The sequence below is a fragment of the Xenopus laevis genome, chromosome 2L, assembly GCF_017654675.1.
Source record: "Xenopus laevis strain J_2021 chromosome 2L, Xenopus_laevis_v10.1, whole genome shotgun sequence".
Classification (NCBI taxonomy): domain Eukaryota; kingdom Metazoa; phylum Chordata; class Amphibia; order Anura; family Pipidae; genus Xenopus; species Xenopus laevis.
The window spans coordinates 176,701,066-176,717,279 of record NC_054373.1 but is presented as its reverse complement, the minus strand read 5'-3'; the positions used below and the strand labels follow the sequence as shown (position 1 = coordinate 176,717,279).

At 38.0% G+C, this 16,214-nt stretch overlaps 2 protein-coding genes across 2 annotated transcripts in view; both read right to left on the bottom strand.

Moving 5' to 3' along the window:
* Window positions 1-8,169: 8,169 nt before the first annotated feature.
* Window positions 8,170-11,767, bottom strand: LOC121400062 (serine/threonine-protein kinase mig-15-like). Its single transcript, XM_041582704.1, has 10 exons — window positions 11,708-11,767; window positions 11,433-11,489; window positions 11,054-11,182; window positions 10,659-10,769; window positions 10,470-10,560; window positions 10,247-10,365; window positions 9,575-9,629; window positions 9,173-9,251; window positions 8,788-8,941; window positions 8,170-8,445 (listed from the first exon to the last, which is right to left on the bottom strand). The coding sequence occupies exons 1-9, from the start codon at window positions 11,717-11,719 to the stop codon at window positions 8,791-8,793; spliced, it is 804 nt and encodes a 267-aa protein (XP_041438638.1). The 5' UTR covers window positions 11,720-11,767; the 3' UTR covers window positions 8,170-8,445; window positions 8,788-8,790.
* A 1,535-nt stretch (window positions 11,768-13,302) lies between these two features.
* The window catches only part of LOC121399742 (mitogen-activated protein kinase kinase kinase kinase 4-like), a 10,982-nt gene continuing 8,070 nt past the window's right edge, over window positions 13,303-16,214 (bottom strand). The window contains exons 12-14 of the mRNA XM_041581300.1: window positions 15,863-15,899; window positions 13,963-14,092; window positions 13,303-13,415 (exon numbers count right to left, since the gene is read on the bottom strand). Of these exons, the coding sequence (XP_041437234.1) occupies window positions 13,303-13,415; window positions 13,963-14,092; window positions 15,863-15,899 (280 nt within the window). The remainder of the gene's footprint in view (window positions 13,416-13,962; window positions 14,093-15,862; window positions 15,900-16,214) is intronic.

Sequence of the window (16,214 nt, the reverse complement as noted above, 5' to 3'; positions counted from 1 at the left end):
ACCAGATAACAGCTGCCCGTTAGATTTAATAACAACACTCAATAGTAAAAAATCCAGGTCTCACTGAGACACATCCAGTTACATTGAAACAACAGCCTGTCAGAAAGCAGTTCCATCCTAAAGTGCTGGCTCTTTCTGAAAGCACATGACCAGGCAAAATGACCTGAGATGCACCTACACATCAATATTACAACTAAAAAAATACACTTGCTGGTTCAGGAATGAAATTTTATTTGGTGAATTATGTGCAGTGTGATTTAGGAATAAAAACTAGACCATAAAATTCATGACAGAATTCCTTTTAATACTTATTTTAATTTTGGGCCAATACTCAATTGGGGGAATGTAATAAAAGTCGCAAAGAGAAAAACAATTTGCACCAATAAAAAAAAAAAAAATCCCATCTCACAATGTAATATTCTTCCTCAAACTGTTATCGTATAGAGAATTTAAATTGTGCACTTTAAAAAAGTGCTTGAAGGTGAAGTAATCTTCTGGAGCAAACATAAGAGTTTTATTACATTTACTGGGTATTGGCTTAGAACATTTGCAAACTTTCTTCCACTGTCGGAAGTGGCCGCGTAATAGTTTCCGGGTTTCGCAAAAGCTACTGTACATTAAATTCACGCAAAGCAAACTTTGTTCACACAAAGGCATAACTTTTGACATTGCGAATAGTTTTTCTGTTACCGACTTTTATTACATTCCCCCAAATCTCTTAATAATTATAAGCTTACAAGCAATTGATTCTGTTAACGTCTTGTGACTGTGCTCTCTATTAGCATTTTACTGCTGGAATTTAATAATATAGGGGTTGTAGTGCCAAATACCATCCCAAGTGCTGCCGGTTTGCAAAAGTAAACAGGGAACATATATAACTGGTTCCATTTATATTATAAACACCAAGGGGCACATTTAGTTAGCTCGAGTGAAGGATTCCAATTCAAAAAACTTCGAATTTCGAAATTTTTATTGGCTACTTTGAGCATCGATTACGACTTCGAATCGAACGATTCAAACTAAAAATCGTTCGAGTATTTGACCATTCAATAGTCGTCTCTTTAAAAAAAATTTCGACCCCCTACTTCGCCATCTAAAACCTACCGAACCTCAATGTTAGCCTATGGGGAAGGTCTCCATAGGCTTTCTAAGCTTTTTTTGGTCGTCGAAAAATCGTTCGATCGATGGATTAAAATCATTCTAATCGATTTTTCGTTCGATCATTCTAATTGTGGTAAATCCTTCGACTTCAATATTCGAAGTCGAAGGATTTAACTTCGACAGTCGAATATCGAGTGTTAATTAACCCTCGATATTCGGCCCTATGTAAATCTGCCCCCAAGTGTGGTACATTCAAAAGGAAAGAAGGAGAAGTGAATATTTATCCATAACTGAAATGGGGGTCATTTATGAAGATTCTGGACAAAGTGCAAGACTGCTAAGCAATACTGGGTGGGAGTGGGGTGCTAAACATGTACCTCTATTTCCAACACTAGTTCAGGGTCCTGGAGGATCGCAAAATGCAATTGCCTGATTGGCTTCTTGTCCCCTGACTGATTGCTGGCGTGTGATTGGCAGCTTGCCTTAGACCCACCTTCTACTTGGCCCAGCTCAGGAATCATCTGTTTATCACCTATTAAATCTTCCTCTTCTATGCAAATTGCATGCAGAGACAAAAATTGTGTGTGCCAACAACACACTTTAGTGGATTTGGTGCATCCCTAGTATAAACAGCTGTATAGTCTTCCAATGCCCATTGTGGTTACCCTAGCTACAGCACTGGAGATAAAAACTTTTTATTTGAATTTATGCTAAAACATAATTTTTTTCCATTGAAAGTTGGTTTATATACCAAGCTCAGTCAAGGTCAAAATCAAATTGAAAGAAAATTAAGGGAAAAGTGAAGATGTTCTGTTGTATTTTTGTTGTTAATTGATGGGGCCTATTTGGATCCACAAAATATTTGCATAATTGTTTAACAAATTTGGATTATTTGATTAAAATAGAGTCTATGGGAGATGGCCTTCCCATAATACAGAGCTTTCTAGATAATGGGTTTACGGATAATGGATTCCATACATTTATTTAGTACTTCATTGATACACCATATATGTGTGTGAGAACACTAAATGATTCCCAATACTCCCAGGAGACTGCACGGTTTAAAAAAATCTTAGATCAAGTCGACCACACCCTAAATCTATTAAGCATATTTAGATGGGTACTCACAGGTCCCCCTCTTGGGTATTAGCGTACCAGAATCTCTCTTTCCACCCGAAATACTCTGCTTCTCTCTCAATACTTTGGATCCTCTAGTTTTGAAGATAAAGATTAAATGTCTGTGCTCCTCTCTTCCATGAGTTCCTTACCAAGTGCTAGGTGATGCCATCATGCCTGACGCGTTTCACAATCATGCTTATTCAGAGGTGAACTGGAACTCAATGGCACATGCTGAAGCTGAGATGTAAGAGAACAAGGATGGTTAAATTAGTCTGTACAGGTCATTTAGTAGAATGCCCAGTATATGCCAGCTGGAGACTGACAAGATGACATCATCATTATCAATATGACACTATGGGGCAAATTCACTAAGATCCGAAGTTGCGCCGGTGATAGCTTCGCCACACTCTGCCGCACTTCGACAGGCGTAGTTTCGCCAGCGCTACGCAAATTCACTAAAATGTGAAGTTGTGCTCAGGGAGGCGAACGGTAGCGAAGTTGCGCTAGCGTTAATTCGTTAAGCAAAGCGAAGTTACGCTAGCGATGCCTAATTTGCATACGTTGCCAAGTTAAAGTACAATGGACGTATGTGTAGCACCAAATACATTCCACTACACAAGCTGGAAAAGCTTCATAAAATAAAATACAGTTGTTATTTTGCCCTATACATGTGCCCACTGTATAGTTTAGGTGCCATATGTTAGGAAATGTAGGGGGGAAGGAGGGTACCCCCAAAATAATGTACAATCTTTTTCAGTCCATCACCATTAAAAAGGAAAAGAGGCAAGCGTTTTTGGGACTTAGAAATTATTTCATCTTTTTTGAAGCAAGCCCTATCTACTCTATTGCACTTCGCCTGGTCGCAGTTGGTGAAGGCAAGTCTGGCACAAGAGGTAAAGTTCAGTAAAATGCACAAGTTAGTGAATTAGCGTAGTTACGTCCCTTCACCATAGCACAACTTTGTCTGGCATAAGGGTGTGAAGTAGCGCTAGAGTAGGTCCACTTCACTAGCGAACTTACACCAGCGCCCGTTAGTAAATCGGCGAAGTAACGAAATGATGTCACGCTGGCGAATTTGCACTAGCGTTAGCTACTTTGCGGTTTAGTGAATTTGCCTCTATGTTCTAGGGAAGAATAGATATTGCATGGTGGCCTTAGGTTGCTTCTCTAGTATGCCAGGTTTCTTCTCTCTTGGCAAGGGAAAGCTATTCCTTCTTAACTAATAGGTCTATGAGACTATTGCCTCTCCTGTATCCCATTAGACGTTCCATATATTTATAGATTTAAATCTACAGCAGTAATGCTGCAATGAATGTTTTATCTTAACTTTATTAAAGAGGTTGTTCACCTTTAAATTACTTTTAGTTTGATGTAGAGAGTGATATTCTGAGACAATTTGCAATTGGTTTTCATTTTTTATTATTTGTGGTTTTTGAGTTATTTAGCTTTTTATTTAGCAGCTCTTCAGTTTGCAGTTTCAGCCATCTGGTTGCTAGGGTCCAAATTACCCTAGCAACCATGCATTGATTTGAAGAAGAAATTGTAATTTGAATAAAAGAGGGTCTGAATAGAAAGATTAGTAATAAAAAAGAGCAATAACAATACATTTATAGCCTTACAGAGCATTTGTTTTTTAGATGGGGTCAGTGACCCCCATTTGAAAGCTGGAAACAGTCAAAAGAAAAAGGCAAATAACAAACAAATCTATTAAAAAAATGAAAGCCTATTGAAAAGTTGCTTAGATTTACCCATTCCATAATTAACTAAAAGTAAAAAGTTGAACCACCCCTTTAAGTAAATTAAAAAATGTAATTAATTAAAATAAAAATTTAAAACATTTATCTCAGTATTTCTAAGTTAGAAATCTGAGCAACTCCAATTGCCTGAATGGACCTTATTTATGAAGAAAAAAAAGCCAGAAAAAATAGGGTCGTACAAACTTCGGAGCTTTCCCTGAAAACTCTGAATTGTTCGGAGTTTTTTTTACTTATAATTTATTAAGAAATTTTCCTTTTTTCCAGATAAAGAAAAATACAAAACTAGAAAAACACATTAAAAGAATAAAAGTACAACAAAGTACAAATACAGATACAAACATCACAAAAACAACAAGAATCATTTGATGTCCATTGGTAGGCTAAGCGTATATGTTCATATCCGGCCTTATTCTCCCTTTCATTGTCCTTAACTACGATTATTTGCGCCGAAACCTACAACTCATCGGATATCGGTACAGACACTGAGACCTTCCCCATTGACTTATACAAGACCTCGAGAGCTTTTAGATGCTGGGGTTTTGGATTCAGACTTTTTAGTCCATTGGAATCTTGAACAATTCATGTTTTTTTTATTATTTGAGGTTCCAATATTCGGAGCTTGATAAAAAACCCTCTAGAATTGTTTAATGCCATTTTGAAAGGGGAAAATGACCTAATGCTCAAATTACTTTAGGGCTTCTCAAATTAGAGACGGATCTGAAGGTGAGTGGGCTTGTTACAGGAGAGAACTGAGCAACATTAGATTATGGTTAATTGAGTCACATAAGGATTTGAGTTTCTTTCAATACCTCTTAAGATGCAGCAATGAGTTCTCGACAGGTTGCTATGCTAACAGCTCTATAAAATTCTCTTGTTTTCTATAGAACAGTGCTTAAGTCTTATTGTCCTTATTAAAGCAGAAACATTTTTTATTTTATACTATAGCCCAAAATACACAAGTATTTCTATATTATAGTAATCCATTATAGTCTAAAGTTAAATGTCCTTATGTTTGCCTTATGGCTCCGATTTACAGACAAGGAGGAGTTTATTATAAAGGGGTATAACTGACAATTGTTCCAAAGAATAACATTTCACTGTTTGCACTGTTTAGAAGCAACTATTCTTCACTTTATTGTGTTTCTGGCTGTTGGAATGATTGGGAACAATGATGTCTAGAAATTTCTTCCAGCTCCTTGTGTTGGACTTTCCTTTAAAGGGGACCCGTCACCCAAAAAAATAATTCCAAATCCTATTTTATGATGTTAGTCAAGCAAAATGAACTTTAATTATACTGTAAAACATATTTGAATCTTGTTTCCGATTGCCCCGAATGGACCTTATTTAGGAAGAAAAAAGCCCGAAAAAATAGGGTCGGGCAAACTTCGGAGCTTTCCCCGAAAACTCCAAATTGTTTTGCGCAGAAACCACAAACTCATCGGATATCAGTACAGACATCAGCGCAGACACTGAGACCTTCTCCATTGACTTATACACGACCTCTAGAGCTTTTTTTTGTCCTCTGGTGAATGGACGTAACTACGCAAATTCACTAACTTACGCATTTTACTGAACGTTACCTCTTGCGCCAGACTTGCCTTCACCACCTCAGACCAGGCAAAGTGCAATAGAGTAGATAGGACTTCCTCAAAAAATAGTCCCAAAAACACTGGTGTCTTTTGCTTTTTTAGGGCGATAGGCTGTAAAAGATCTTAAATTATTTTAGGGTACCCGGGCTCCCCCCTACATTTCCTAACATATGACACATAAACTATACACTGGGCTCATGTGTAGGGCAATATAACAACTCTATTTTATTTTATTAAGGTTTCCCCGGGCTTGTGTAGTGTAATTTATTTACTGCAACATATACGTCCATTCAACTTTAACTTCTTACCGCATGCAAATTAGGTAACGCTAGCGCAAGTTTGGCATTCGGGGCACTGGACGCAACTTCAGATTTTAGTGAATTAGCGTTGTTCTTGCGAATTTTCAGAGGTTAGTGAATTTGCCCCTATAGGGGTTATTTACTAAACCAGGTTTTTATCTGGTAGGGCTTTTTAGGGCAAAAACTCGTTTATTTTTGATTAATTTTACCCCGATGCTGCAAAAAGCCTTAATCAGGAAATCCACCTTCTCAGACCTGTCGAGATCCTGTATAAGTCTATTGGAGAGGCACCTATCACCAACTTGAAGATATTGTTGTTGTGCTGGGTTTAGCCTGATAATCTGAAAAATGTGGGGTTTTGGGACAAAAACCTTGAAAAAATTCATTTTGGGAAAAAAGTCAGAAAAAAATTGATTAATTTGAGTTATTTTATTAAAAAATAAGGTAAAATCAGGCATGGGAGTTTGCTTGTGGTTTTTTTAATAGAATAATCAAATAAATTTGGATTTTAGTAGATAACTCCCTAAAAGGTAATTTAAAGGTGAATCACCCCTTTGAAAACAGGGCTATTTTTGGAAGAAGCATAAGCAACACTATAGGCATAAGGTAAAATAAGAAGCAAACCGTTGATCAGAGACAAAGGTAAACTGTTTGTATAGTTGCTTTAAATATGGGTGGTTGTGTGATTGCAATTGTAGTTTTTGTATTGTTATAAGATTGAAATAACATTTTCTGGGTTTTTAAAAATGATAATGGTGCCTCCAGCTCTAGAGGCAGGAGTACACCTGGTTATCTACAATAACAGCCTGGCGCTGTATCATAAAGAGCCATTTATGAACACAATGAGCAAAATTACATTTTGAGACTCAAATCAACATGTTTTTATCCACAATTCCGAGTTTTCCGCACAATTCCAGAATGACCGCAGCCATGCTCTGAGTGCTTCTGCTGCTTCATATTAAACTGACATTCACCCGTGATTCTTTTGTCGCAGGTCTGCTGCACCTACTGCAACCAAATATGGGAACCCTGAAGTTACGGCTGTACAGCATCAATTGCCATATTTGCTCCCAATTCAACAAAAGAGGCCGGCTGGAGAGAGTGGCACTTGCCACAACTATATCAAAGTGGTTGGACATGTCCCTTTCAACTGTGCTACTGTTATTACTATAAATGACAACTTTAGTGACAAACAGTGGACATTGTGGTACAATTAAGTGCAGTATATTTATATATAAAGCCTTATCTGGAATCTGCTATCCAGAAAGCTCTAAATTACTGGTATGGGATCCATATGGGATAGTGTTTAGCAAGTGAGGGAATACAGGGTTATGGGAGATAGCTCATAGTACAAGTTGATCCAGGGACTAGATCGCTCTGAGGCAAATTGGAGAGGCTTCAGATGGGGTTTTTTGCCTTCCTCTGGATCAACTGGCAGTTAGGCAGGTACAAAGTTAAAGGTAGAACTTGATGGATGTGTGTCTTTTTTTTTCTTCAAACTAATTTACTATCTTATAATATACGCTTGCTTACCAAACAGTCATGACAAAGGGTGCATGGATGGAATTGTATAATAATCTAATTATCTACCTCGCAAGCATCAAACATGGGGTAACTTTAGTTCTCCCATTTGCCCTTTTTAGCTGAAGAAATAACAAATATCACAGATATTTGTGTGATTTAAGAATAAGCACAATAGTATTTCAATACAAGCCAGATTAATTACACTCATGTTAAACAAGGGGATGTACTAACCTTTTAATAAACCACTTTTAAAGAACCCACCAGTCTCAAATATTACATCCTCTCAGGGTACAATAATAGGCAATCCCCTAAAAGACATTCATATGACAAGAACAAGGGCATCTATTTAAATTAGGAATTTTCATCTAAGGCCACAGAAACGTGAATTCACAATTTTTTTGGCGAAGTGAAACAGTTCGCCCATCACTAAACATCTCTTATAGAGCTCTAGAAGGATTCTAACATTGCAGACATTTAGCCTGGCACACTGCACCAGTGCTTGTAGCACTAATAATGGTATTAGCCACTATTTGCTTGCTGCAAGAATAGATATTAATGGAAGACTACCAAGATAAAATGAAGAGAACATGGGAATTACCAGCAGGAACAGAATGAATAAAACCAGCACAGAAAGACTGTTTATGGGATTTTGTTGAGGTAGATGTGGGCTATGCCCAATTCCCTAACAAGTCATTTAAAGGAACATGGATATGAGCCAACAGTGGGATTGGAGGTTATTAGGGATGTCCCCCTATTGAAAAAATACAACAGAGATCAATGTTATTTTAAGATGTTTATTGTTTTTTATAATGTACAAGATCATATTGATGTCAATCAGCCGCTGTTGTCAATTAGCCGCCATCGGGACCAAGGGGCATGTTTAACATTGGTTGTCATGGGCAACATCTCCAGAAATCTCTCCAGTTATCTATCTCCAATGTTAGTAAACATGCCCCAAGTCTGCGGGGCCCAAAGATGACATAAGGGCCCTGCAGTTGTGCCCCCGTCCCTCCCCCGATGGCTGCTATGATGTTCTGGAACTTCAGTGCTTCAGTCCTAAGGAGAGAATACTCAGTGTTAGCCATGGAGAATGGTTGTCTGTATAAGAATTCTGTAATTTGTTCTTTAGCTATATGTATTTACTATTATTTATATCCCATTCCCTTTGCTACTAATTTAAAGGTCAACTACTACAACTAATAATAACATTTCTCTATAGATGTGGCCTAGTTCAGTGACCTCTGCCCTAATACAATCTCAGCCTTATATAATGGGCGGCATTAGTTACAGAATTATAATATATGTAGTAAAGCCGGAGACTATAGTAAGAATAAGAGCAGTAGGTGGATATGGTCTGTACATCAAGTGAATTGTAATGAGAATGAGCAGTTCCCTTACTTCTCACTGCAGGTGCCATTTGATATTGCTCTTCACACCCCTTTCATTAAAGATCTTACAAATGAAGGGGTGTGATAAGAGCTTTCCAGCAGACGGCCTCCAAGCTGGATCTTTCTGGAGGCAATGGCCAATGAATGAATGGAAGTTGTCGCTCCTGGAAAAAAGAAACAGAAGCCAAAATTAAAATTGTTTATGTTAAATAAACAACCATGTGCCCTGAATACCTTAATATACCCCTCACCAAAGCTAATCCCTTGCTTGTTTCCCCACATTTAATATTCCCACCCCCTCCCCTCATTACCTTTTCATTTCCCCATCATCTCCCCTTTATTTCCCCACCCTCTCTACCTCTCCCTCTTTTCCTGTTTCAGTTGAAATGACTCACCATTTGTCCCACAATAATACTGGCGCAGGTCCATGCATGATGCGTTTCATGAGTTTTTGCTGGGGAAATCTGCTGAATGCTAGGATGTAAGAGAATACAACATAAGAACATAATGACTGACAATCACAACAGTTGGAGGGCAATTTTTCTCACTTTCAAACCTTTTCTAATTTTGTAAACACTCAAATTAACTAAATTTTGTTTTACTTTCTCGATTGCCAGCACACTGAAAAAATAACGGATTCACAAACTGGAAAATTACAATTTGTGTAATTCTGCCCTTAGTTTTTAATATTTAATAATATTCAGTGTTACAGCATGACACATACAGTAAATGCCCTCTAACTTTTCTACAAACTGTTCTTTATGTACTAACGTACAGTCCCACTGGGGTTTACTTACGGTAATAGCCTTCCGCCATTTGAAGTGCTGATATTCCCAAGGACCATATGTCAGCCTAGGTATTAAAACATAAGAAAAAGGCAAAAATTAGATAAGAAAACTAAACAGGGCATATAAAATATTCCAGTGGTGGATCATTTAAATCCTTTTTCTATCTATTTGGAATGCACAGTAACAAAATACAGTAGAACTCCCATTTTATGTATTACAGGGGATTAGAAAAAAATGGTGTAAAATCCAGGAAAGTGTAAAATCAGGGGAATTCATTATATATCATATAAAAGTGGGGCTACACACAAAAATGTGTAAAATGTGGGAAATAAAATCAAAGGGTGTGAAATTAAGGTTTCACTGTACAATACAAAACCTGACCTTTGTACTAATATAAAACATTTGAAGGAGTAAAGTGATGTCACTAAAGAATGACCCCAGGCTGAGCTGGAAAACCCCATAAAGAGTCAAGTGGAGTTGGTTTCTAATACTCCTGTGCACTGCACTCAGATTTGAGAATTTCTCTCTTCGCTTCTCCCTCTCATGTCACAGAAACCACTTTACAGCTTTGGATTCACTGTTATGAGAGGGGCATGTGAAGTGAGTGAAAAAGTCCATGCAGTGCACCCCGTGTAAGCTCCATACATTATATATAAAGTGAGAGAGAAGATATCACAATACCTTAGAGTTATACCATATGGTCTTCTTGCCAAAATTGGCCAGTACTTCTGGCGCCAGGTATGGAATCCGCCCAGACGTACTGTGACTCATTTCCCCGATGGTGGCGGAGCTGAAATCACCTGAAATTGTATGACAAAAGCAGGAATTGTAATATTCATTTATAAATGTATCCAATAAAAAACATGGATAAATCCATTTTTTTCAGATTCTAAGCATCACTTACTGATCTTTACATCTGCCGATGTTGTCAGGATAATGTTCTGGGGCCGCAGGTCGTGATGGATGACCTTTTTGTTTTCCAGATGACACAGGCCCTGGGAAATGAATAAAGCAAATATATTAATATTTTTTCTGCTCTTAATTGAACTAGATTTAGCCAGAAAAGTGCCAAGGAGGATCACATGAGACATACCTTTAATACCTCCTTGCAGATGTACGCTATCCAGCTTTCATGCAAGGAGTACTGCTCACTGGTGTAGATTAGATCTTCCACCGCTACACCATTCCAACGCTCCATAGAAATCTAGAAAACAATCAAAGAACGTTTGATACATAAATTTGTGTGGTCTATAATTATATTAGGAAGTCTGGGGAAAGGCTGTGTGGATGTGAGTCAGAAATAGACCTACACAAGCATTCTGGGTGTAACTACAATATCAGGTGCAACTGAGAACAAAGTGATCCACATGCACCGTGACTCTTTCTTACCAAACTGAATAATATTTGCATCCAAAATGTTTGCTTGTATTAGAGCTGTTGATTGGCATGTTGGTGCATAAATTGTAACCTGAATAAACACTTCCTTACCCACAGTCCTTCATAGTGGGGCTTCTTTACAGAGGCACGTTGGTAATAAGCCCCATAGTAGCCAATGACATTTTCGTGGCCTCTGATAAGTTCAAGGACTTCCACTTCTTGAAGGATGTCTTTTCTCTTCTAGTTTCAAACAAAAGAAGCAAAGTCAGTACAATGGATACAATTACAATTTCAAATACCCCAGCCTAACTTGTAGTTCTGAAAAATGACAGTTTTGTAATATCCCTACATGAGAATTGCACAATATGTTTGCCTCTCTCTGTTCTTATTTCTTAAATCCCATATATTTAACAAGTTCTCCTTCTACTAAAAATCAGGTATAAAAAAAGTTTATTTGTATCTAATAATTATTATTATCAAGACTCATTACCTCTATGTCCTTTACGATGGTCACGGACACATCCAGTTGTTCTTTACGGTGCCAACCCTGCAACAAAAGTAGCCAATGAATCTCTGATCATTACTGTGTCGGAACATTAGGGAAAGCAAACACACATACTGGGTGGATATGGGAAGGTTTATTGGCAGATTGAGAAGCACAAGGAAAACACAGAAGGGACAAAAACTCTAGAGGGAACAACCAATCGGCAGAATCAACAGAATTACCCAAAACCATGACACAAGTTAAGCCATAAAATATCTTACGGTATAATTCATCCCGTAGCTGTCCTGTCCTGTTGGCTCCAGGATTTGCAGATATGTCCTGGGCATCTAAACATAACATTGTATTAAAAACATGATAAATACAAAACTGAATTAATATAGTGCAACCTTTCCAATATGTGAGAAGAACAGGAGGTGTAGGGGAGCTGGGACTGGTGTATTAGGGGAGAAGGCTGAGGGCTGGAATATTTAAGTCAAACCATTTGCTGTGCTTTTGCGTTGTTTAGTGTTCCAAAATACAGTTTAAAAGCTGCTTACCGGGAACTTTACTTCAAGCTGATTCTCCTGGGGAAGACAAAAAGGTTTTCTCAGATCAATTGTTTTTGGGAAGTGCTAAAATTATAATTTTAGCAGGAACATTTTTATTGTATGAACTGAACCCTGGAGTGCTTAAATGTCAGGTGTTTTTGGAGACTAGTTAAGAAATGAGACCGAAAAAAGTGTTGGGAAATGTATCAGGTCTCATTTTAAGAAGCTAAAATGCAATCTTGCATAAAATATAGGTTGATTTTTATTTGCCCCTACTCTTCCTCTCCTATTCTTACCTGGCAGTTGTTCATGCCCAGATCCAGCTCTTGCTTTTGTTTTTCCTGGCAGTTGGTATCGTCAGGGGTTTCTGATGGTTCCTGGTTAAGAGATAAAAGTCAAGTTATCAAATCAACTCAACAGCATTTTAAAGAAGAAGCGCAAAAAATGTAGATGTAATATTTAGGGATTGGTGTTTTATTTGTAATTATTCGGTAGTTACTTGGCAGATGACATTGAAAGAGCCAACAGATTACCCTGGTTAAGAGCAACGGTAAAACAGGCTGTTAGTTCAGCACTCTCCTCTGGGAATATGATGATGTTGTAATGGGAAAGCATCAAGCTAACAGAGCTCATGTTTAAAAAAAAAAGGCTAAAAATTGTGGAGGGTGCCCCACTAGAAAGAACCAGACTAAATATCCAACCTAGTAACCCTTGCTTATCAAAAAAGACTTTGGTAATGATTATAAAAATAGTAAGAGGCCTATAAGGAACAATGTTATTAGGGCATTGCCAGTAAAAGCCAACACAACCTGTAATTTTCATTTCTAGTTTTTATAACAGATGGTGATTGGTTGGAATAGGCAACTTAGCACCTATGCTGGTAATAAATTTCGGTAAATATTGTTATTGGTATAGAGATTATTTATGAAGCATGTAACTATGTTCGTTTTGTAAATACATTGGGGCCACTGAACAAAATTCATTGTTGGTTACCTCATAGGTGTCACATTGGCTCTTCAGTCTTTCTATTTATCTTATAAGTTCAACCCGCGGCACTGATTATTATAAAATAAACCGTGCTGTTAAACCCGTCAAGTATAAACCTTATAGAGCACTAACACCTTACCTAACGGAATAGGAAGAGGACTGAGCCCTATCAGCTATCAGACTCTTGATACCTGCAGAACAGCTTGACCCTGGTCTCTGAGCCTGCCACATCCTGTGTATCCGTGAGAAAGAGAAAAAAAAGAATATTTAGAAAACCATGAATGAAGTAGTGAAATACGCAAGCTTCAACCGTCCGGGCGCGATGATTACCATAATAAATACTAATTGTTGACCATGGTTATGTCCTTCTTATCCTCGGAGAAGGGATGGCAGGGGGTACTGCTTATCGTTATCGAGCTATCAGATTTGTTCCTGCTCCACTTGTTGTTGTTCACTGTTTAAGAAAAAGAGAGAAAAAAAAAGATTTTGAATAATGTTATAATTGATTAAAGTTCAACGCCACGGACGATAATATTACAAAGATAAATCGTTATTAACTCATTGGTTATGCCTCCTTCTACCTGGAGGCCATGGCAGGAACTCGCCTAAATACCCAGCTATGAGGGATGCGTTTGCCTCTGCTCCACATACCTAGACTGTTGTGATTACGATGTGAGGAGGAAAAGGCAGAAAAGAAACAAGATATATAATGAACCAATGTCATTTGTAGTCAAAATTCAACCCTCAGACGATGTGAGTGACAAATAACGAATCTTTGTTAACACGCGAGGTGGGGTTATGTCTGCTGTGCGTACCGCCTACGGAAAGAACAAGGGCAGGGGCTGCGATCAAGCTCTCAGATTTTTTTCCAACTTGATTGTTGGTTGCACTGTTAAGAAAGAGGGAAAAAAAAGATTTTTTTGAAAAAATGTTATTTTTAAGGATTCAACCCAGAGAGCCAGACATTAGTTGAAAAAAGTAGAATACGTTTTGAGTAGTACCCATTGTCATATGTCTAGATGCCTTAACAATAAGGAAGCAGTGGGCAAGGGGGTTGCAAGCATGCGAATCCAGATCCTTTCTCCATGGGCGCTCCACTTGATTGTTCGTGTACTTACTTGTTGGTTCTTCCTGAAGGAAAAAAGAAGGAAAAAGGACGGTTCCTTCAAAAATGATAATATTTATACAGTCCAGACCCCGAGGCGGACCATCAATCACCTCATTAGACAAAAATAAAACTCTTGGTTGACTCAATTAAGAATTATGTCCCTTCTTACCTGGGATGGAGGGGGCTGCCTATCAGCTAATCAGATCTGGTTCATGCTCCCTGTTGTAGCTTCCTGTTTAAGGAAAAGGGAAAAAAACCAGATTATGGAAAAATGTTAAATTTAATACAAGTTCAACCCAAAATAACAAAGGTGCAGAAACGAACACCGGCCAACACCAGAAAGAGAAACACAAAGAAAAGAAAAAACGGGGCCAGCGGACGCAATCTATTAAGAAAATAAAATATTAGTGTAAGCCGTTGGTTCACTCATACGCTTCTTAGGCCTGGGCCCTGAGTGGCAGGGCTAGACTATCGAGCTGCTTAGGTATCCTCCGACGAATAGCTGCCTAACACACACTAGGTTTGTTCCTCCTGTTTAAGAGCAAATGAAAGAAAGGAAAAGTGAAAAACGATTTCTGTCTATATTAGAAAAAGGCAATTATTTACCAAGGCGAACACTCAATACAACTAGTAACAATACATGATCCTTCCATTGACAAGATAAATAAGAATGTTTTTGAATAATATTGGAGCGGCCACCAATAGCACTTTACTCTACGCTGATATGGATGATTCATCTCAGGAGTTTCTGAGTCTCCTTGACCGTTAAAGAGACAGAATAAAAACAAACAAACGATACATGTGATTAATTAGACATGTATATAAAAGAGAAGCTAAAGACTTACAAAATCATCACACATAAAAATCTAGGGAGTGCCATTTGTATGCTTTATTCACCAACGAGCTACACTCATTGAACTGACTGGCATATAACACTAGAGCAGGAAGAAGTAGAGTATACGAGGCACAAGCTACAAAACCGGTTTCCTATCTAGACCTGTTTTCCTAAATAGATTCGCTGGTTAAAACGGCTCAAAAAGATAAAAAAGTCAAGAGAATATAGTCATCTACAGTTTTTTGTAGAGAAGAAGTAAGAAGGCAAATAATTAAGTTGTAGGGATTGCGTGTCGGATTATTTCAGGACTCAACAGGTTGTACCTGGTTAGAAGAGGAAAAAGATCAGGTCTATTAACTGCTTATGTAGAGATCCGATGATGTGGATGAAATCATCTTTATATCACCCATATTTGGTCTAATGGAATATAGTTAACTGTTTCAACCATTCATATTAACTCTTCATGTTTCCATTAAATAGTTAACCATCGTTGCTCTGATAAAATGCTTTCCCAACATTCCATGGAGTAGTATCACCAGATTATAAAAGAGTTGAAGAGCACATGAGTATAAGAGACTGTTAGATTCAGTGGTCCCGTTCTGGAAATATGTTCCAAGGGGAGCACTGAGCTAACGACGCTCATGTTAAAAATGTGGGCTACACAACTTGTGGAACTGGGCCCTTTCGAAAAGGTTTGGGACATGAAAACATTTTTGTATATTCGATTTAGGTTGGTCACTGAGGGGAAACCCAAAGAGCTACGAGTAACACCAGCTTGAGATGGGAAGTACGGCTCCAGGCTTACTCCTGCAAGAAGTTCAGCCACTTGAAAGTGCACAGACTCACCAGTGCTGAATTGGTGGCACCTTAACAAAATTGTCACCCCAAGTGTGAATCTGGGTTTCATATTTCCTTAACAAATTTTTTGATATTACAGACCATAGCATTTCTGTCTTACCTGTTCAATGTTGACATCAGGAGTTTTCTGGAGTCTCCTGGTTTTAAGAAAGGAGAAGAAAAAACGATGTTATTATTGGATGTGTATAAAGAAGCTAAGACTGCATAAACATAGGGTGATTTTTTGATTCTCCACGACACTCTTCTTGATGTGCTTGACCTGGCAGAATGTTACAGCAGCTCCAGTTTTGCTCTGGTTTTTCTGAATGGTACCTGGGTTGAAAAAGATAAAAGTGAGACGTTATCAAAGACAACTCAGCTTTTTGGAGAAGAAGTGCAAAATAATTGGCCCACTTCACAATAATAATATAGGAGGAATTGGGAAAAACTGTCCCATTTCGACTTTCAACTTC